The 24,126-nt window shown below is 37.1% G+C and overlaps 1 protein-coding gene across 4 annotated transcripts in view; it reads right to left on the bottom strand.

Annotated features, from left to right (window-relative positions):
- The window catches only part of FGFR1OP2 (FGFR1 oncogene partner 2), a 35,335-nt gene extending 11,242 nt beyond the window's left edge, over positions 1 to 24,093 (bottom strand). The window contains exons 1-2 of one of the 4 annotated variants that reach the window (XR_007153679.1): positions 23,822 to 24,093; positions 1,333 to 1,481 (exon numbers count right to left, since the gene is read on the bottom strand). Coding sequence is in view for 3 of the 4 variants with exons in the window: in XM_047864803.1 (XP_047720759.1) it covers positions 1,333 to 1,467 (135 nt within the window). In the remaining variant the exon portion in view is untranslated. The remainder of the gene's footprint in view (positions 1 to 1,332; positions 1,482 to 23,821) is intronic. The other 3 variants (XM_047864803.1, XM_047864802.1, XM_047864804.1) reach the window with 3 other exon arrangements.
- Positions 24,094 to 24,126: the final 33 nt, after the last annotated feature.

The following is a 24,126-nucleotide window of genomic DNA, read 5'->3' as shown; positions in this document are numbered from 1 at the left end:
TGTGAATTATATCTCAATAATAATAGTAAAAGAACATGGGCAAAAGAAATGAAAAAATTTTTAATGTGAATCTAACTTTAAAACTGTACTCCTTTATATTCAAGGCATTTTATTCTTTTTAATTTTTTAAGTTTATTTATTTTCTTAATAAAGAAACAGTGACAGAGACAGAGACTGTGTGAGTGCGGGGAGGGGCAGAGAGAGGGAGAGGGAGACAGAGAATCCCAAATAGGCTCCACACTGTCAGCGCAGAGCCCCATGTGGGGCTCAAACTCTCAAAACCATGAGATCATGACCTGAGCCGAAACCTAGAGTCAGACACTTAACGGACTGAGCCACCCAGGCGCCCCTATATTCAAGGCATTTTAATGTTCCACTTAGTAATGTATTAATTATAACATTCTTGGTTTTTAACTTTAGTTGTCAAACTCTTTTGTTTTTACAGCTCAATACCAGATATGTTTACTGGAATGCATGAGTCAAACTGGATAGTTAGGGAGATAGGTAATCTGTTTAGGGCAACAAAACAAGTAAATTTGCTCCATTATTTCTAGTAGCTTTGTTAAAAGCATACTCCCAGGATTGCTTCCTTTTACAAAGTGGATGAGTTTCACAAGAGTAGGCTATGAATATACATCTCCCCTGATTTCCATCATAATAGCAGAGATTTTATATTTCTCTTAGAGTTGAAAATTTTTATCATAAGGCTTAAAATGATAGTTGAACTCCATGGACCACTGGAAAATTCTTATATGCAAGTTCTTATATAAAAGAATAAGAAGTGAAGCCCTTTTCATTTCTTCTTTTATTGATAGCATTAAATGAAAAACAAGGTAGTAAGTACAAATTCAACAACTGCCTAATGTATAAATCAGATACTGCCTTACATCATTTTCAAAAACTATTTCATTGTTAAATAACATCACTAAGTACTTTTACAGAGAAGAATATGAACATTACATTATAAAAATATGAGAGAGAAAAGTATGTGTCACTATTAGTAAAAGTTATTATTTGGTGTTTGTCATATATATATGAACCTAATATATTCATATATTTTCTAAACTCCAATGTGCAACTCTGTCAGAAAAACAAGTGATCAAATCTACAGTTTTTAGAGTATACATGCATATATCCTGTCACCTGGATGTGACAAAATTATATGATAATGTAAAGTAAAATTAAAACAGAAGTCAAGCTACTTTTAAATTCTATTGAACATTAAAAAATACCTAAATACTAATTAGGCAGAAATTTATGATTCAAGCAATACATAAATGTCTAGGACTGCTTTTTAAAAAAAGAATCAACAAGAAAGAAGAAAAATCAAACCTGCTTCATTGCTTCTACCCGCTTGTTAAGAGCTGTGGTTTGCTCAATCAGAGATTCTGCTGCATCATCATGATCTCTCAATCTTTCAACAAGAGCTTTAGCATCAGCAAGTGCCTTCTCAATTGTGCAACTCATTTCTAAAGGAATACCTATAAAATTAAAATCAAGATTCAAAACAAAGCCAGCATACCATTTTATTATTTTAGGTTCATGTTAACATAGATATGCTTCTTAAGCTACAATTGTTATAGGACTGTTCATGGGGAGAAAAAAACATCTAAGAACCCTTGCAGTTTTGCTTCTGTTAGGATGGCATAAGCTTGAAAGTGAATTTATAATAGTAAAAAAATTGAAGCATATATAAATGATTTGCAGAAATAATCAGAATGTATTTAAAACACCCTGAATCTATGGTGGGGAAAAGCAGCACAAATCAAGTGAATACATTTTATATTGTATAAAAATTGTGCTTTTGGGGCACCTGGCTGGCTCAGCTGGTAGAGCATGCGACTCTTGATCTTGGGGTTTTTTTTATTTTTTTTATTTTTTATTTTTTTTAAATTTTTTTTTTTTCAACGTTTATTTATTTTTGGGACAGAGAGAGACAGAGCATGAACGGGGGAGGGGCAGAGAGAGAGGGAGACACAGAATCGGAAACAGGCTCCAGGCTCTGAGCCATCAGCCCAGAGCCTGACGCGGGGCTCGAACTCACGGACTGCGAGATCATGACCTGGCTGAAGTCGGACGCTTAACCGACTGCGCCACCCAGGCGCCCCGATCTTGGGGTTTTAAGTTCAAGTTCCATGTTTAGGTGTAGAGATTACTGAAAAATAAAATCTTTTTATTTTTATTTTTTTAAATGTTTTTATTTATTTTTGAGAGAGAGAGAGCATGAGCAGGGGAGGAACAGAGAGAGAAGGAGACACAGGCTCCAGGCTCTGAGCTGTCAGCACAGAGCCCGACGGGGGGCTCGAACTCATAAACAGCGAGATTCTGACCTGAGCCGAGGTCAGATGCTTAACCAACCCAGGTGCCCCAAAATAAAATCTTTAATAAAAAAAAATTTGTGCTCTTCATGAGGGCGCTCTCTCATCTTGTTATTTGTGAAAAAGGTCACTTTATTAGTCTATATTCTGTGGTTCATGATTCTCAGTCACTAACTAGGAGATCCTTCCTAGCCTCTGCTTAGTTAGGTGACCTGAGACCCCATTCACAACACACACTGACCAGCCAAAGTTGTCTCTTATGTGTCATGCTACGTCAAAGTGTCCTTCTTTTGGAGGAACTACTTCTTATAGGAACTATTATAATGCTAACTCTTGCACTTTCCTTAGTAATTAAAAAAAATGTATTACTTAGAGCACCAGCCATTATCAGAAATTTTTGATATGTTAAAATCAATAAATATTTAAGAGGAGCTCAAAATATTAGGAGACAAAATATGAAACAGTTAGTTAGCTTCATCATTTGGTATGCAGTGACCTCAAAACAAATTTTAATTCTAAAATAATCTCTCTCAAAAATGTAAACATTCTGAAACTTACCATCTTTTTGTTTGTTTGTTTATTTGTTTTGAGAATGACAGAGACAGACAGGCCACAAACTGGGGGTGGGCAGAGAGAGGGAGAGAGAGAATCCCAGGCAGGCTCTGTGCTGATCTCATGAACTGTGAGATCATGATCTGCGCTGAAATCAAGAGTTGGGCACACAACCAACTAAGCTACCCAGGTGCCCCTGAAACTTACTATCTTCAAATTTTCTCTTTATACTAAGTTTTACCTTACCTTCTATATGAGCCATACTCTCTTCAGGGTTTTCTCAAAAAGTAAAATCACACTATAAAATTACTAGGCCAGAAGCCAGCTCTATAAGTTAAAACTCTCATATGGATCCCAGTTAACGGCTATAATTAAGGATTTCATCAACTTTAGGAAGACAGAAATTTGCTACAGAATGTGACTGTTAGAGTCTACTGTACTAGTTCAAACCTGAATAATAGGATTCAATTAGAATAAATTAAAGGGTAAAACTGCCAATTTACAAAATCTTCAATATGTGACTAGACATTTCTAGAGAGCTTCCAAAATTAAACAAGCTGGAAATTAATACAACTTCTAGCTCCCCAGATAAAACAACCAAAAGATTTGTCTTCTAAGATTTGAGAGGTTTAGCAAAAGGTACTTGAAAAAATGAGAAGCAAAAGGGTCATTAGTTATCAATGTCCCATACTAGCTAAAACACAGAAGGACAACTATCCAGTGTCTATCTAAGATACTGCTTCTAGGAAAACATTAGCATCCAACAATGTCCTGTCGTTTCTCCAAACTTTTTAAGAGAATTACCAAATGCTATAGATGGATAATAATACAGATTTCCTGGGGCGCCTGGGTGGCGCAGTCGGTTAAGCGTCCGACTTCAGCCAGGTCACGATCTCGCGGTGAGTTCGAGCCCTGCGTCAGGCTCTGGGCTGATGGCTTGGAGCCTGGAGCCTGGAGCCTGTTTCCGATTCTGTGCCTCCCTCTCTCTCTCTGCCCCTCCCCCGTTCATGCTCTGTCTCTCTCTGTCCCAAAAATAAATAAAAAACGTTGAAAAAAAAATAACACAGATTTCCTTTCATATTTAAGTCACCATATCTGCCATTAACTCCACTACCATGAAACACTAGATCCTTCAGAGTAAAAGTTTCAAGTTATTTAAACCTTTAAACCTTACCAATAAACCCACAAAAATAAACAGAACAAAACAAACAGGGAGGGAGAAGAGGGGACAAACTGACTTATATTTGATAGCTTGACACTACCTAAAATAGACAACACACAATAAAAATACTATACAACCTAACATTCTATGTATGTACTAGTATACATACATATGTAAGTATAGAACTACTTTAAAGTGTGTTATAAGCTAAGTTCTTTGACCACAAGTCCTTATGCAGGGGCCTCAGATAAAACAATAAAATCATAAATCTATGGAGAAGTTCAAAGATTCCATCACAGACACGCAAAATCTGGTCTGACATTCCAAAAAGAAACATGGGATGATCAAGGTGTAAAATCTATAAAGATAAGAGCTGCCACAATCAGAATGGTGACTTGATAGCACCAGATGAAACCTCAAATGGACTCTAGAAACTCCATGAAACATCTCATTCCAATAGGAAAAAACTGGCCACAGTATTCAGAACATGGATAGAAAATTTTTTTGGATAGCATAAGATATGGCCCAGTGCATGCTTTATTTGTAGATAAATCTGGAAGATTTTTATTTTTTTTTAATTAAAAAAATTATTTTAGGTTTATTTATTTTTGGGAGAGAGACAGAAAGAGTGGGAGAGGGGCAGAGAGAGAGAGGGAGAGAGAGAATCCCAAGCAGGCTCTGCACTGTCAGCACAGAGTCTGATGTGGGGTTTGAACTCACAAAGCATGAGATCATGACCTGACCTGAAACCAATAGATGGACGCTTAACCGACTGAGCCACCCAGGTGCCCCTGGAAAAATATTAAAGACGAAATGAGGACTAAAACCATTCCTAAAGGATTTTGTTTTTAACATCTCCCAGTGGATTTTATAAGGTTGTCTCTCTATGCTCTAGGAATATGTAACATTCATTAATATACTAGAATATTTATTTTATGAGTGGATTGAAAAAGCTCTCTGCTGAAAAGACATAATAGTAACAGAAGTTAAAATACTATTATAGTTTGTATTTCCTATCAACTACATTCTAACTTGTCAATCAAGTAATATGGAAACAAAAGCAAAAAGTAACATGGAAACATTTAGCTGGAACAGTTATTTATGAGCTTAAATTATGCAACACTTTGTCTCTTCCTCAGAAATCTTCCTGTCTTCATCATTTTCAGGCCTCAGCAAAACACAAACAGGATAAATCCAAGTAGGTCTAAGCTGAGACACATCATAATCAAATTTCTGAAAACTAAAAACAAAAAAAAATTCTTGAAAACAGTAAGAGACAGATGATACTTATAAAGAACCAACAATTTGAAGGACTATCAATCTTTCATCAGAATCAGGATGGCCAGAAGCCAAAATGATTGAAACTGAAAGTGGAACACTTAAAATACAGAAAGAACAGAACTGTCACCCCAGAATTCTATACCCAGCAAAAATACCATTCACATATGAAAGTGAGATAAAAACCATTTTCAGAAGAGAACAAATTCATTTCTAATAGATTTGTTCTAAAGGAAATTCTTCAGAGAGAAGCAAAATGGTATCAGAAGGCAAATTAGAGCATCAGGAAAAAAGGAGAACAGAAATAGGCAAATACAGTGATCTATTTCTGAGTGTTTTAAATGTCTTATGTTTGAGGGGGCGCCTGGGTGGCTCAGTCAGTTGAGCGTCCGACTTTGGCTCAGGTCATGATCTACTGGTTCCTGAGTTTGAGTCCCACATCGGGCTCTGTGCTGACAGCTCAGAGCCTGGAGGCTGCTTCAGATTCTGCATCTCCCTCTCTCTCTCTCTGCCCCTCCCCCGCTCATGCTCTGTCTCTCTCTGCCTCTCAAAAAATAAACGTAATAAAAAAAATTTTTTTTTTTTTTAACGTTTATTTATTTTTGGGACAGAGAGAGACAGAGCATGAACGGGGGAGGGGCAGAGAGAGAGGGAGACACAGAATCGGAAACAGGCTCCAGGCTCTGAGCCATCAGCCCAGAGCCCGATGCGGGGCTCGAACTCACGGACCGCGAGATCGTGACCTGGCTGAAGTCGGACGCTCAACCGACTGCGCCACCCAGGCGCCCCCCAAAAAAAAATTTTTTTTAAATAAAATGTCTTATGTTTGAAAACAAGAACTATGACTTTTACCTGATAGAATTTTCAATTTATGTAGATATAATATATAACTATGACATAAAAGTGGAAGGGTAAATGGACCTATAAAGTGAAAAGATTTCAACATGTCACTTGAAATTATTAAATGTTGGGGTGCTTGGGTGGCTCAGCTGGCTAATCATCCAACTCTTAATTTCGGCTCAGGTCACAATCTCATGATTCATGGGACTGAGCCCCGCACTTGACAATGTGGGCCTGCTAGTATGTTATTAGTTATATGTGTATGTATGTGTGTATATGTGTATATATATATATATATAAATATATATATATATACATACACGTATATATGTATAGATACATATATATGTATACGTATGTGTACATACATATACACACATACATACACACACACACACATATATACATACATATATATACACACACATATATATAAAATTCCTAGCAAAACCTCTTGAAAAACTGTACAGAGATAATAGTCAAAATCACAAGAGATGAATTAAAATAAAGGAACAAAATATTGAAGGAACAAACAAAATAAATCATAAGATGTTGGATCTAAATCCAACCATATTTATAATTACACTACATGTAAATGTTATAAACACACTAATTAAAGACATTATCAGAATGAATTAAAAAACAGGACCCAGGGTGGGGAACCAAGATGGTGGAGTACGAGAATCTTCAGCTCACCCTGTCCCCTGAGCACACCAAGACAACAGTCACATCTGTACAACTAACTCTAAAAACAACCTGAAGACTGGCAGAACACACCTTACACAGTTAATGGTAGAGAGGTAGGAAAGGTAGGAGAGCTCTGGTTGGGAACCAACCCCCTGACAAGACAAACCACAAATGGGAGGGACACCACAAGCATGGAAGAGTATCAGACCCCACCCCAGGCATCTCAGGCACTGGGGACATGCACTGTGAAGACAAATTCCCATTAACATCTGGCTATGAGAACCAATGGGGCTTAACTTCTGGAGCTTTTAAAATCAGTAGAGTTTAACTCTGGGGACTTTAAAAATCAGTTGGCTTAACAAAAGAGGTGGAGGGCAATAGGAAACTGGTCCCTGCCCTTAAAGAGCAAGCATCACAAATAATTCAGGCACAGGAGCAACAGTTTGAAAAGTGCCTGGGGTATATGTGAAGGAGACTTATTTACTAATTTCAGGACATGTGCTGAAAGAGCAGGAATCTTCAGAGATTACTCCAAGAAAAAATTGATGGTGGGGGCCACTTCCCTTCCCTTGCCTAGCCTAGATAGCCAGACACCTGCGGGAACCAGCACCAACACTCTCCACACTTGCTAGCACTGCATGCCCTGCCCCCACATTCCCCTGCCACCTACCTGTTCCAACCCACCCATCTTGGCACACATCCCTCTAAAGAGACTCCCGCTCCTCCATATCCTGCAAGCAGCCCGGGCAGGGAATGGTGCCATTCCAAAGAAACTCCTGCACTGTGGAGGGGAAAGATAATCTCACATACCAGCTGGCTCTAAGAGTTCTAGAGCCGAACCTCTTAGCAGGCTGTACAGGAAGAGTACTCTGCCATATGGTGCACCTGCAAGTGCAGCCAGAGGTGGAATATAGACACCTAGTCTTGACTGCTGGCCCCAGGCCCCCCAAAAAGCTGCTGTGGGCTCTGCAGGGAGAAGGCCCTGCCTTTTGCTGTACCAACATAGAGAGGCTAATTGCAGACAGGTAGCCTGACTGCTGACCCTGCCACCCATGAGCCAACTGGGCCTCACACAGGCTCCTCAACAACTCAGGGACTAAACCCTGCCCAGTGTGCCCACAGTAGGCTTTGCAGTCAACTGGGCTGAAGGCTCAGTCACAACAGGAAGACATATACAGCCCATATAGGACACTGCTGGAATACCTGATTCTGTTGACCTGGGGGCATTATACTATAGGGCACCACAGGACCTCTTTGACACAAGGTCACTACTTTCAAGAAGTCGTAGCTGACCTAATACACAGAAACAATCACGGAGAGTTAGACAAAACATAGTCAGAGGACTATGTCTCAGATGAAAGAACGGGACAAAATCACAGCAGAAGAGCTAAATGAAACTGAGATAAGCAATATGCCTGATAAAGAATTCCAAGTAATGGTCATAAAGATACTCACTGAACTTAAGAAAGAGTGAATGAATTCATGAGAACTTTAAGGAAGAGATGAAGAACCAGCAAGGGATGAATAATTCAGTAAGAGAAACAAAAAAACACACTTGAGGTAATCAAGGGATTAGGGGAGGCAGAAGAATGGATTAGTGATCTAGGAGACACAGTAATGGAAAGCAACCAAGCTGAACATCAAAAAGAAAAAGGAATAAAAAATGAGAATAGGTTAAGGGAATGCAGTGACACCATCAAGCATAATAACCTTTGCAATACAGAGATCCCAGAAGGGGAAAAGAAAAAAGGAGAGAAAACCTATTTGAAGAACTAATAGCTGAAAACTTCCCTAATCTGGGAAGTAAACAGACTTGCAAATCCACGAAGCACCAAGAGCCTCCAACAATATTAGTTCAAGGAGGTCCACACAGACAGGTAATGATTAAAATGGCTAAAAGTAATGATAAAGAATTTTAAAAACAGCAAGAGAAAAGAAAGCAGCTACATACAAGGGAAGCCCTCTTGTAAGACCATAAGCTGATTTTTCAGCAGAAACTTTGCAGGTCAGAAGGGGGTGGTATGATATATTCAAAGTGCTGAAAGGAAAAAACCCTGCAAACAAGTATACTCCACTCAGTAAAGTTATCTTTAGAATAGAGAGGTAAAGTTTCCCAACAAAAGTTCAAGGAATACATCGCCACCAAACCAGCCTTACAAAGTATGCTAAAGGGAATTCTGAGTGGAAGAGAAAGCCCTAACTAGAAATAAGAAAATTAAGAAAGGAAATTATTTCACAGGTGAAAACAAGTATGCAATAAAGGTAGTAGATAAATCACTTATAAAACAAGTATGGAGGTTAAAATACAGTAATAGAAAAATCAATTATGTCTATAAAAATCCAAAGATACACAAAATAAAAAGATGCAAAATATGACATCATATACATAAAACGTGATGGGGAAGTAACAATTTAGTGCTTTTAATGTGTTTAAACTTAAGTGACCATTAACTTACAACTGACTGCTACACACATAAATTTTATATGTGGACTTAATGGTAACCACAAATCAAAAACGTATTAATACACACACACAATAAAGAGAAAAGAATCCAAGCATAACACCAAAGAAAGCCACCAAGCCATAAGGGATGAGAGCAAGAGACAAAGAAAGGAACAAAGAAGAACTACAAAAATAACTAAAAAACAATTAACAAAATGGCATTAAATACATACCTATCAATAATTACTTTAAACATAAATAAACTCCAATAAAAAAAAAATTGGGGCAACTTAATGGATAAAGAAACAAGACCCATCTAAATGCTGCCTACAAGAGACTTACTTCAGACCTAAAGACATATACAGACTGAAAGGACTGGAAAAACACATACCATACAAATAGAAGCCAAAAACAAAACCAAAAACAAGCCAGGGTGGGGCACCTGGGTGGCTCAGTCACTTAAGAGTTTGACTTTGGCTCAGGTCATTATCTCGCAGCTTGTGAGTCTGAGCCCCAAGTGGGGCTCTCTGCTGTTGGTGCAGAGCCCACTTCAGATCCTCTGTCTCCCTCTCTCTGCCCCTCCCTCACTTGCAAATTCTCTCAAAAATAAACAAACATTAAAAAAAAAAAAAAACCAAAAAACAAAAAAAGCAAGCCAGGGTGGCAATCCTACAAGACAAAATACTTTATTTTTAATTTTTTTTAAGATTTTAAGTAATCTCTACACCCAACATGGGGCTCAACCCTGAGATCAAAATTCTCATGCTCTACTGACTGAGACAGCCAGGCACCCCAGACAAGATAGATATTGAAGCACAGACTGTAGCAAGAAACAAAGAAAAGCACTATATAAAAATAAAGAGATCAATCCATCAGGAGAATATAACAACAGTAAATATCTCTGCGTCCAACACAGGAGTACCAAAATACATAAAACAATTATTAATAAACATAAAGGGAGAAATGGACAGCAATACAATAATAGTAGGGGACTCTAACACCCCACCTATATCAATTGATAAATAATCTAGACAGAAAATCAACAAGGAAACAATGGCTTTGCATGACATATTAGACCAGACAAACCTAACAGATACATATAGAACACTGTAATCCAAAAGAGCAGAATACACATTCTTTTCAAGTGCACACAGAACATACTCCAGTATAGATCACATATTAAGCAGTAAAACAAGTCTCAATAAATTTAAGAAGACTGAAATCATATCGAGCATCTTTTTTCAACCACAACTGTGTATGAAACTAGAAGAAATTTGGAAATGCCACAAATATATGGATGCTAAACAACATGCTACTACAAATGACTGGGTCAACCAAGAAATCAGAGAGGAAATAAGAAAATACATGGAGACAAACGAAAATGAAAACACAATGGTTCAAAATATTTGGGATGCAGCAAAAGCAGTTTTAAGAGGGAAATTTATTGTGATACAGCTCTACCATAAGAAACAAGAAAAATCTCAAACAACCTAACTTTACACCTTAAAGAGCTAGAAAAAGAACAAACTAGCAGAAGCCTATCTGCACTGCAAAGGAAACAATCCACAAAACTAAAAGGCAACCGACAGAATGGGAAAAGATATTTGCAAACGACATATCAGACAAAGGGCTAGTATCCAAAATCTATAAAGAACTCACCAAACTCCACACCTGAGAAACAAATAATCCAGTGAAGAAATGGGCAGAAGACATGAATAGACACGTCTCTAAAAAAGACATCCAGATGGCCAACAGGCACATGAAAAGATGCTCAATGTCACTCCTCACCAGGGAAATACAAATCAAAACCACATTCAGATATCACCTCACGCCTGTCAGAGTGGCCAAAATGAACAAATCATGAGACTATAGATGCTGGAGAGGATGTGGAGAAACGGGAACCCTCTTGCACTGTTGGTGGGAATGCAAACTGGTGCAGCCACTCTGGAAAACAGTGTGGAGGTTCCTCAAAAAATTAAAAATAGACCTACCCTATGACCCAGCAATAGCATTGCTAGGAATTTACCCAAGGGATACAGGAGTGCTGATGCATAGGGGCACTTGTACCCCAATGTTTATAGCAGCACTTTCAACAATAGCCAAATTATGGAAAGAGCCTAAATGTCCACCAACTGATGAATGGATAGAGAAGTTGTGGTTTATATACACAATGGAATACTACTTGGCAATGAGAAAGAATGAAATATGGCCTTTGGTAGCAACATGGATAGAACTGGAGGGTGTTATGCTAAGTGAAATAAGTCATACAGAGAAAGACAGATACCATAACCATATGTTTTTACTCTTATGTGGATCCTGAGAAACTTAATAGAAGACCATGGGGGAGGGGAAGGGGGAAAAAAGTTACAGAGAGGGAAGGAGGCAAACCATAAGAGACTCTTAAAAACTGAGAATAAACTGAGGGTTGATGGGGGGGGGGGGGGAAGTGGGTGATGGGCATTGAGGAGGGCACCTGTTGGGATGAGCACTGGGTGTTGTATGGAAACCAATTTGACAATAAATTTCATATAAAAAAAAAAACTAGCAGAAACCTTAAGCTAGCAGAAGGGAGAAAATAATAAAGATTAGAGCAGAAATAAATGAAATAAAAGTTAAAAAAAATAAATAAGATCAAGGAAACCAGAAACTGGTTCTTTGGAAAGATCAATAAAACTGATAAATCTCTGGCCAGACTCATCAAGAGAAAAAAGAAGACTCAAAAAAAAAAAAAAAAATCAGAAATGAAGGAGGAGAAACAACCAACACCATAGAAATACAAAAGATTCTAAGAGAAAATTATGAAAAATCATGTGCCAACAAATTGGACAACCTATAAGAAATGGATAAATTCTTAGAAACGTAAAATCATCCAAAAGTGAACCAGGAAGAAATAGAAAATCTGAACAGACCAATTATTAGTAATGAAATTGAATCAGTAATCAAAAAACTCCCAACAAAGTCCAGAACCAGAAGGCTCCACAGGTGAATTCTACCAAACATTTAAAGAGTTAATACCTATTCTTCTTAAACTATTCAAAAAAAAAATGGAAGATGAAGGAAAACTTTGAGATTTATTCTAGGATGCCAGCATTACCCTGATACCAAAACCAAAGACCCCACAAAAAAAGAAAACTACAGGTCAATATTTCTGTTGAACAGAGAGATGCAAGAACCCTCAATAAACTATTAGCAGACCTCATTCAATAATATACTTAAAAAAAAATCATTCAACAGGATCAAGTAGAATTTATTCAAAGGATGCAAGGGTGGTTCAATATTTGCAAGTCAATCAATATGATACTTCACATTAAATAAGAAAAATGATAAAAACGATATGATCATCTCAATGGATGCAGAAAAAGCATTTGACAAAATACATCAATTCATGATAAAAAGTGTCAACGAAGTAATTTTAGAGAAAACATGCTTCAACATAATAAAGGTCATATATGAGAAACCCATAGCTAACATTAAATGATGAAAAACAGAGCTTTTCTTTAAGATCCGGAACAAGACCAGGATATCCACTGTCACCATTTTTATTCAACACGGTACTAAAAGCTCCAGATGAAACAGTCAGATAAGAAAAAGAAATAGGGTGCCTGGGTGGCTCAGTTGATTGAGTGTCTGGCTTCGGCTCAGGTCATGATCTCGCAGTTTGTGGGTTCAAGCCCACATCGGGCTCTGTGCTGACATCTCAGACCCTGGAGTCTGCTTCAGATTCTGTGTCTCCCTCTTTCTGCCCCTCCCCTGCTCACACTCTCTCTCTCAAAAATAAATAAACATTTAAAAAAGTTAAAAAAAAAAAAGAAAAAGAAATAAAAGGCATCCGAATTGGTAAGGAAAAAGTAAAACTGTCACTATGCACAGATGACATGATACTATATACAGAAAACCCTAATGACTCCACCAAAAAACTATTAGAATAAATGAATTCAGTAAAGTTGCAGGATACAAAATTAATACATAGAAATCTGTTACATTACTATACACTGATGAGGAGCAGAAAGAGAAATCAAGAAAACAATCCCATTTATAATTACAGTAGCAACAGTAAAATACCTAGGAATGAAATTAACCAAGGAGGTGAAAGATCTGTACTCTGAAAATTATAAAATATTGATGAAATAAATTAAAGATGACACAAACAAATGAAAAGATATTCCATACTCATGGATTGGAAAAATTAATATTGTTAAAATGTCCATACTACCCAAAGCAATCTACAGATTCAAAGCAATCCCTAACAAAATACTAACAACATTTGTCACAGAACTAAAATAAACCTAAAATTTATATAGAACTGCAAAAGACACTGAATAGCTAAGGCAATCTTGAGAAAGAACAAAGCAGGAGGTATCACAATCCCAGATTTCAAGATAGAATACAAAGTTCTAGTAATCAAAACAGTATGGTACTGGCACAAAACAAGACACAGAACAACAGAACAAAATAGCCCAGAAACAAGTCCATTATTTACATACCAATTAATTTATGGCAAAGGAGGCAAAAATATACAATGGGGGAAAAGAAAGTCTCTTCAATAAACGGTACTGGGAAAACTGGACAGCTATATGCAAAAGAATGAAATTGGACCATTTTATTAACACCATGCACAAAAATAAACTCAAACTGGATTAATAACTTAAACGTGAGACCCAAAACCATAAAACTCCTACAAGAAAACACAGGTAGCAATCTCTTTCACATCAGCCATAGCCACGTTCTTCTAGATGGGTCTCCTCACGCAAGATAAACAAAAGGAAAATTAAGCTACTGGGGTTAACACCAAACTAAAAAGCTTTTGCTTACTGGATGAAACCATCAACAAAACAAAAAGACAACCTACTGAATGAGAGAAGATATTTGTAATGACATATCTGATAGGGGGTTAATATATCCAAAATATAAAGAACTTACACAACACCAAAAAACCCACAAATACTCCAATTTGAAAATGGCAAAGAACCTCAGTGAACATTTTGCCAAAGACGACATAAAGATGGCCAACAGACCCATGAAAAAGTGCTCAAAACCACTATCATCAAGGCAATGCAAATCAAAACCACAGTAAGTAATCACTTCACATGTCACAATGGCTAGGAAAAAAAAAAAAAGACACAAAATAAGAAGTGTTGGGAAGGATGTGGAGAAAAAGTACATGCATTGTTGGTGAGAATGTAAATTAGTGCAGCCACTGTATAAAACAGTATACAAGTTCCTCAAAAAATTAAAAACAGATCTATTATATGATCCATTAATCCTCCTATTGGGTATTTACCCAAAGAAAACAAAAATATTAATTTGAAAATGTATGTGCAGCCCTATGTTTCTAGTAGCACGTTTCTAATAACCAGGAGATGGAAGCAACCTAAGTGTCCATCAACAGAAGAATGGATAAAGATGTGGTATATACATAAAATGGAGTATTACTCAGCCATAAGAATGAGATCTTGCCATTTGTGACAACATGGATGGACATACAGAATATTATGCTGAGTGAAGTAAGTCACATAGAGAATGACAAATATTGTATGATTTCACTTACATGTGGAATCTAAAAAAACAAAAGAAAAACTAACAAAACAAATTAAAAAAAACCAGACTCTTAAATACAGAGAACTGGTGGTTGCCAGAGGGAAGATGGGTTGGGGGATGGGTAAAATAGATAAGATTAAGACGGACAAGCTTCCACTTATAAGTCACAGAGACAAAAACTACAGCATAGGGAATATATTCAATATTGTAATAATATATGGTGACAGATGGGGACTATATTTTTCATGGTAAGCACTGAGTAATGTACGGAATTGTCAAATCAGTATGCTGTACACCAGAAACTAATATAACGTTGCAAATTAATTATAATTCAATAAAAAAAATAAAGAAAAAGGGAAAAGAAAAAGCAGAAGATAGAAATTAAAAAAACAAAATCAGAACCCAACTGTAAATAGTCTATAGAAACTTACTTCCAATATGATATAGGTAAGTTAAAAGTAAAAGTACAGAAAAAGGTATACTATTCAAACACTAATCAAAATAAAGTCAGAGTGTTAATAAGCACAGGAAAAGACGCTCAACATGATTGGCTATCAGGCAAATGCAAATCAAAACTACAATGAGATGTTTCACACCCACTAGGATGGTTGTAATAAACAAGACAAATAATAAGATTTTGCTAGCATATAGAGAATTTCTTTCTCAGTAATCGATAGAATTTGTACACAGAAAATCAGCAAGCATACAAAAGACATGAACAAACACCATCAATGGGGTGGACTGAATTAATATTTATAAAATAAGTATCAACAGAATACATATTATTTTTAAGTGTGCACAGGATCTTCACTAGGATAGATCTTATCCTAGATAACAAAACAAACCTTAACAAATGAAAAAGAACTGCAATCATATAAATTATGTTCCATGGCCATAATGAAATTAAACTAAAATAAATAACAAAGAGATAAGAAAATCCAAAATTAACACACAAGTAACTCAGGGGGAAAAAAAAAAAACTTTGGAAATCAGAAACTTTCATCTAAATAAACATGAAAATACAAGGTATCAAAAAATTTTTCATGTATGTGTAACAGTATTTTGAAGGAAATTTGTAGCATTAAATTCTTTTATTAGAAAATTGAAAATATCTCAGGGGCGTCTGGGTGGCCCAGTCAGTTTAGTGTCTGACTTCGGCTCAGGTCATGATCCCACAGTCTGTGAGTTTGAGCCCCATGTCAGGCTTTGTGCTGACAGCTCAGAGCCTGGAACCTGCTTTGGATTCTGGGTCTCCCTCTCTCTTCTCCCCTCCTTCTCTCATGCTCTGTCTTGCTCTCTCTCAAAATTCAACATTAAAAAAACAAAAAACAATTTAAAAATAGCTCAAATCAACTACCTAAGCCTCAAACTATGAAACCAGGAAAAGAGCAAAATCAACTCTAAAGTAAATAGAAAGAAGGAAATAATAAAAGAGCAGAAATCAATGAAATTGAAAACAGGAAAGCAATAGAGAAAAACCAATGAAACCAAAACCTAGTTCTTTGAAAAAGCAAATGAAGTGGATAAACCTCCAGCAAAACTGATGAAGGGACAAATAAAAATAAAAGAGAAGATATAAATTACTGATGTCAGGAATGAAAAAAAGGGTATCAGGTCAGATTCCTAACTCATTAAAAGGACAGGTGAATACAATAATAAATTCTGCACACATGAATTGGATAATTTAGACAAAATGGATTAATTCCCTAAAACCACAAACTACATAGTCACACAAGAGGAAACAGGTAACTATTAATAGTCCTGTAACTATTCCATAATAGTCCTATAACTATTAAAGAAATTAAATTTGTAGTTAAAAATATTCTACAAAAAATCACTATTTGGATGGTTTTAATGGCAAATTCTACCAAACATATAAAGAAATAATACCAATGTTATGCGACCTCTTTGAGAAAATGTAAGAAAATAGTTCCAAACTCATAAAATGATGCCAGCAGTACTTTGAAACCAACACCAGACTCACTTCAGAGAGAGAGAGACAGAGAACCACAAACCAATGTCCCTCATAAACATAAATGTAAAAATTCTCAAGAAAATACTGGCAGATCAAATCAGCAACATATAGAAAGAATAATACACCATAAGCAAGTAAGGTTTATCCCTGAAATCAAGTTTGTTTCTACATTTCAATATTAACCAATGTAATCCACCATTAATAAACAAAAACAAGGGGCGCCTGGGTGGCTCAGTCGGTTAAGCGGCCGACTTCGGCTCAGGTCATGATCTCGTGGTCCGTGAGTTCGAGCCCCGCGTGGGGCTCTGTGCTGACAGCTCAGAGCCCGGAGCCTGTTTCAGATTCTGTGTCTCCCTCTCTCTGACCCTCCCCTGTTCATGCTCTGTCGCTCTCTGTCTCAAAAAAATAAACGTTAAAAAAAATTTAAAAAAAAAAACAAAAAAAACACTTCTTCATACTAATTGGTGCATTTGAAAAAAAACAAAAAAACAAAACAACAAATTCTCTGCAATAAAAACTCTCTGCAAATAGAAATAGAAGGGGATTGCTTCAAATTGACAAAGGCGTTTTCTTTCTTTTTTTTTTTTTTAATTTTTTTTTAATTTTTGAGATAGAGACAGAGAGAGACAGAACACCAGCAGTGAAGGGGCAGAGAGAAAGGGAGACACAGAATCTGAAACAAGCTCCAGGCTCTGAGCTATCAGCACAGAGCCTGAAATGGGGGCTCAAACTCAGGAACTGTGAGATCATGACCTGAGCCGAAGCTGACACTTAACCAACTGAGTCACCAAGGCACCCGCCCCCTTTATTTGAATTTTTTAATGTTTATTTAAGGGGCATTTTCAATATAGCCAATATCATACTTAAGTGAAAGACTGAATGTTTTCTGTAAAGTCAGGAACAAGGATGTCCCCAAACACCACTCCTATTCAATATCATACTGGTGTCATTAAGAAATAAAAGACATATAGATTGGAAAAAAATAAAACTGTTATTAGCAGCCAACATGTAGTCTATGTAAAAAAAACCCCAAAGAATCCAAAAAAGAACTCCTGTATCTAACATGTGACTTTAGCAATGTCACAAGATACAAGATCAATGTGCAAAAAAAAAAAAAAAAAAAAGAAAAGAAAATCCATGGTTTTTCTATTTGTTAGCACTGAACAAGTCGAAACCAAAATTTAAAAAATACATTTATAATAGTTCAAAAAATGAAAGTTTGGGGTATAAATCTAAAAAAACATACAGAGTAAGTACACTGATAACTACAAAACGCTAATGAAAGAAACCAAAAAGGGCCTAAATAAGTGGAGACACACTGTGTTCATAAACTGGAAACTCAACATACTAGGATGTCAATTTTCCCCAACTGATCTGTAGATTTAATGCAATCTCCAATCAAAATCACAGTAGGCCTTTTGGTAGAAATTGACAAGCTAATTCTAAGATTTCTATGAAAATGCAAAGAAACTAGAATAGCCAAAATAATTCTGAAAACAAAGTTGGAGAAATCATACCACCAAATTTTAGGACTTACTATAAAGTTACAGCAATCAAGACAGCATGGTATTGGCAGAGACAGAACAGAGGTCGGAAATAAGCCCACAGAAACATGGTCAACTGATTTTAGAAAAAGGTACACAGATACTTCAAAGGGACAGTCTTGTCAACAAATGGTGTTAGAAGACCGGACAGCCATATGCCAAAAAATTAATCCCAACATAATTCTTACACTTTACCCAAAAATCAACTCAAAGTGGACCACAGATGTAAATGTAAAATGAAAAGCAGAGAAAAATCACTGTGACCTGGGTTAGGCAAAGATTTTTCACACATGATACCAAATGATTGATTCATAAAAGAAAAATTTAATAAACTAGACTTCATCAAAACTAGAAACGTTTGCTCCGGGAAACGCACTGTTAGGACAGTCTGAAAAGACAAGCTACAGAATGTGAGGCAAAATTTGCAAATCACATATCTGACAAAGGACTTTATCCAGAATACTTTAAAAAGTCTCAAAACTAACAGTAAGAATATGATCCATTTTTTAAAAAGTTTATTTATTTTGAGAGAGAGGGAGAGAAACAGACTGCGGGAACAGGTAGGTGAGGGGCAGAGAGAGAAGTGCAGAGCCTGACATGGGACTCGATTCCATGAACCGTCAGATCATGACCTGAGCTGAAATCAAGAGTCGGACGCTTAACTGACTGAGCAACTCAGGCGCCCTGAAAATGATCCAATTTTTAAAATGAGCAAAAGACTTTAACACTTAATCAAAAGATATATAAATGGCAAATAAGCACATGAAAATATATTCAAAGTCATTAGCCGTTAGAGAAATGCAATTAAGACTACAATGAGATCCACTACACCCCAAATAAAATGGCTAAGATAAGTACTGACATTCCAAGTGCTGACAAGGATGCGGTGTGACTGGAACTATCCTATAATGCTGGTGAAAATGCAAAATGATATGGCTAGTTCAGAAAATGGTTTGGCAGTTTCTTACCAAGTTAACCATATAGCTGCCACATGACCTAACAGTACTACTTCTGGGTATTTAGTGTAGAGAAATGAGTGGAAAAACTGTACTGTAGTACAGCAGTCATATGAAATGAGGTACTGATACAATACAGATGAATCTCAAAGGCGTTATGCTGACTGAAAGAAGATAGTCTCAACAGGTTATATAATGTTTCCAATTATCTGGCACTGCCTAAAGGACAAAGCTATCGTGCATTCCCTGTCCCCAAGGTTTTGTCTTTGTCATGAATTCTTCTGGTGGCTATATGCATGTGTGGCAGAAGGAAGGTATCTGTTTATATTTCCTTTTTCTTATGGGGACAACTAGTTGTCCCAGTCTCATTTATTGTATTGTACATTCTTCCGCCACTGAATTTTTTTCTATTGAAATATATTTGACATATAACGTTATGTAAGTTTAAGGTGTACAACATGTTGACTTGATACATTTATATACTGTAATATGATTGCCATTATAATGATAATTAGCATCTCTATGTCACATAATCACTTCTTTCTTGTGGAAAGAAGTACCCCCACTCATTTTAATGCCACACATATTGTATGTTTTCTCAATAAATGTATGGGTATGTTTCTGAGTTCTCTATTCTACCTCTGGGTCTTTTTCTTTATCTATCTCTACCACAATACCACGCTGCCTATACTGTTAACAGTTGTAAAATACACCCTTACTATCTGATATAGAAAGTTACCCTTTTCTTCTTCAAAACTGTTTACCTATTCTTAGCCTTCTCTTCAACCTAATTCAACCTTCTCTCCAACTAAATGGACATCCAGAGCACTCTAGATCAAATTCAAACCATTGGTAGATGTCTGAACTCAAAGAATCCTACCTTATCTTCTTTCGGTCACCAGGACAAATGTTATTCCCATTTCATCAATGAGGAAACGCAAGGAGCCAAGCTAGTACCAGAAATAGAATTTCTGATCCTGAGTTTAGTGCTTTACACAGGAGCCAACGTGGATCCTCAGGACTCTGTTTACTTTTAGCCATGTAAAAACCACCTGTCTCCCCGGGTGGAAAAACAATGCAAATTCCCTGACCATGCTTCACCAATGGGACTTCCAAGATATTACAAAAACTGAGTATCAAGCCAGCAATAGAAAATAAACTAGGCTGTAAGTGAAGAAAAGACCAAAAAAAAAAAAAAAACCCAAAAACCAAAACCCACAAAATTTCAACTATTTTCCCTTATGATTAATAAAAGCCTAGCATCCATTTTAATTGGGCATCACAGTTAATTATAAAATCAATTAATGTTTACTGACAGGTTTTTCAAAATTAAAATTAACATCCACTTTAAAAAAATCTCTAGGTTGCATAATGAAATACTGTCAAAATCAGTTATAGTTAAAATATGTTTTATAACTACAAAAATATACCTATTCAGAGAAAGGAATTATAAACATCAGATAATTGAAAGCATAATTTTATTAACACTTTAGAAAAATAGTGACACAGGGTTTCTAAGAATCCGCATGTTCATTTCCTGTATGTGAAACAACAGAAGTTTAAAATAGTTTATAACATGCATTTACTTTGCCAACTTTTTTGAAAATCATTGTGCTTTCTCCCCCTCTTTTGGCTGGTAAGTGGAGTGGGAAGAAGATTGTTTTTCCAAACTCTCTAACAAGTTTTAAATATTTAAAAATAGACTCCAGTAAAAAAAGAGAGTATTTTCAATTTATCTGCCTATCTTTATAGTGCTTGTCATAACTGGTCACAGTGCACTTACATTATTTTCCATAGGTAGGCCCAATTTACAGGTGGAATTTTTCTAAAGTGTGTTTTTCCCTGCCTGCATTAGCCACATTCTCGCCCACTTTGCCACCCAAAGATGTTGGCAGACTCCTGGCAGAGGTTTCGGAACATTCTGCTGCTGATAAAAAAGAAACCACCACCCACTCAAAATACCAACTGCCAGCTGTTCAGTTTTACATTTTGGTTAAGAAAAATTTAAAGAAATTCAAGTCACTCTTCTTTCTCTTTCATCCACAAATCCACTATCCCATAGCTGGACCTACACAGAAATATCATGACTACTGACACACCATAAATTTCTTTAAATATGCTTTTTTTAATGTTTGTTTATTTTTGAGAGACAAAGAGACAGAGACAGAGATAGAGAGAGACCGTATGCACATGCAAGTGGGGCAGGGGCAGAGAGAGAGGGGGCAGAGGATCCGAAGTGGGCTCTGTGCTGACAACAGTGAACGTACATGGGGCTCGAACTCATGAACCGTGAGATCATGACCTGAGCTGAAGTGGGACACTCAACTGACTAAGCCACCCAGGTGCCTCTGTCCTTAAATATTAACAACCTAGTTTAAATTTTATTGGATTGTTCAGGCATACTAACTGTATTAATTAGTACATAATGTTAACAGATACATATGAAACCAGAAAAATAAAAAAGCATAGTTGTGGCTTCCTTAGAAACTTTTAATCTAAAGAAATCAAGAAAGAGTGCATGTAAATTACATATAAAAATAAGCATCTTTTATCGACAATATATTTCTGCATTTGAAAGAGTAGAAAATTTTTTATGGTCTTTGAAAATGATGGAATGAACACGTTTGAAGCTTTATGAAGAAGATAAATTTGTTTTTAATGTTTATTTAATTTGAGAGAGAGAGCGCAAGCAGTGGGGGAGCCAGAGAGAGAGGGAAACAGAGAATCCCAAGCAGGTTCTGTGATAGCAGTGCAGAACCTGACACAGGGCTGGAACTCACGACCACGAGATCTCATGATCTCATGATCACGAGATCATGACCTGAGTCGAAATCAAGAGTCTGACGCTTAACCAACTGAGCAACCCAGGCACCCCTGAAGAAGATAAAATTTTAAAATTGGAAGAACAGGATTTAAAAGGACATAGGAGAATTTTTTTTACCTTAGAATTGTAGCTAAATATAAGTTGCATATACGTGGAGGTTCAAACAGGTATGACAAGTCAAGGAACTAACCTAATCTAAACTGGTTATTTATAACCTATGGGCCAAGGAGTCATTGGAAGTTACATGGATGTACACGCACCCAGTACAATCTGTGGTCTAAAATAATTTGCTCACCCACTTATTTCTCTATTTTTCAAATATAGACAGATACTAGTAAAATAAAATAGCAAATCACTTAAAAGGTTAGTTTTTTTTTCCCATTATGCATAATCTCAACCAACAAATACTAAAAGTACAATTACTTCTGTGTTAGGAGTACAGTTTCTCATGTTCAAAACGGATCAGGGGCCTTTAACATACAAGGTTCCTTCTGGCTATTTAAGGGCACTAAGGACTTCTATGATTAATTTTTAGAACTTGTATTTACAAGTATACATATTTACAAATGTGTACACACATGATGCCTGCTATGTACATCCAAATAATGCCTGCTATACCCCCAGGCATTGGACCAGCTTTTGTTACAAAGATGAATAAGACAGGATTCCAGACTCAAGCTCAAATTGATACAGATACATGAACAAATAATACAACCTAATAAATACTGCAGAGCTGTTTCAAGTGCCCTGGGAGCACAATGGCATTATTAATGTCACCTGGGGGAGTATGAGAAAGCAAGGATCTATGAATTCGGTCTTGACAGGTGGGGCATGGGGTGGAGAAGAAGAGTTAGCATTCTAAACAGATGGTACAGCACACACAAAGGCAGAGTTGTGAAAAGTGCATGACATGTTTGGGGAAAAACAGTTCTCTAGTATGAGTGGATATCGAGGAATTTGGAGGAGAAGTAAGAGGAGAGGAAAAAGATAAAATGAATTGGGATAGATAGTAAAAGGCCCTAAATGATATGCCTCACAATTAAGACTTAATTCCATCAGCAATATGGTTACTGACAAAGTTTAAGGACTGACATAAACGGATTTCAGAATAACTGTATGGAAGGATGAAGGTGGAGAAACTACTGGGGGAGGGTGGGTAACTGCAATAATTCTGGAGGAAGAAATAATACAGTTCAGTGCAAGTGGAAATGCAGAATCAGGGACAAAGGTTTCTAGTTTGGACAGAGGGATGGATACTGGTACCATTATGAGAGATGGGATACATTGGAAAGGAAGAAAACCAGGAAAAGAGTAGTATTCCTGAGAGGGCAGTTTTTCAAGAGACAAGAAATGGTTATAGGCATGATATATCCTGCAAAGCGGTAAACTCAAAACCGAAAGGGTCCCTCTTCCCTCCTCTCAATGGTCAGCACCCAGGTGGGTTTAGGCAGGAAGAAAAAAGAAACGGAAGATGCGTCCACACAGGGTTAGGGCCAAAGCTTCAAGAAACTTTCCGCACCTGAGACCCGGAAAGAGGAGCTCACAACTGAGGCCGGGAAAAGGAAGGAGCGGGTAACCAGCGCAGGGAAGCGGCTAGGGACAGGGGGCAAGCAGTTCAAGAGGTGGAAAGCACCAGAGCGGCCCAGGGGAAGGAAACTTCCGACTCCCTTTGCCCGCTCATGTCCCTGGATTTATTCCACTTACTCTGGTCTCAATCCCTCGCAGCCGTCAACAGTGGCGTTAGGACTCAAAGCCTCTGCTAACAGGGACCTACGCACCCAAGGGAAGAGACTCCGCTCGTCTGTTCACCTTCTTCAGCGAGCAGACTCAGGACCCAGCAGAGACCATCAGTGGAGATGCGGATGGAGGGGTCAGCGGAGCTCAGCCCCATCACTGGCCGGAGGTAAACCTCCGCGGACCGCCTCGGACCTGCACGCTCAGAGGACCCAAACCTCGCGAGATTTCCTTCCTCACGTTACGGTGGGGGCAAAGCCAGAGATTTATTTGCG

Source organism: Prionailurus viverrinus, chromosome B4 (genome assembly GCF_022837055.1).
Source record: "Prionailurus viverrinus isolate Anna chromosome B4, UM_Priviv_1.0, whole genome shotgun sequence".
NCBI classification, from domain to species: domain Eukaryota; kingdom Metazoa; phylum Chordata; class Mammalia; order Carnivora; family Felidae; genus Prionailurus; species Prionailurus viverrinus.
This window is presented reverse-complemented; position numbering and strand designations above follow the sequence as displayed.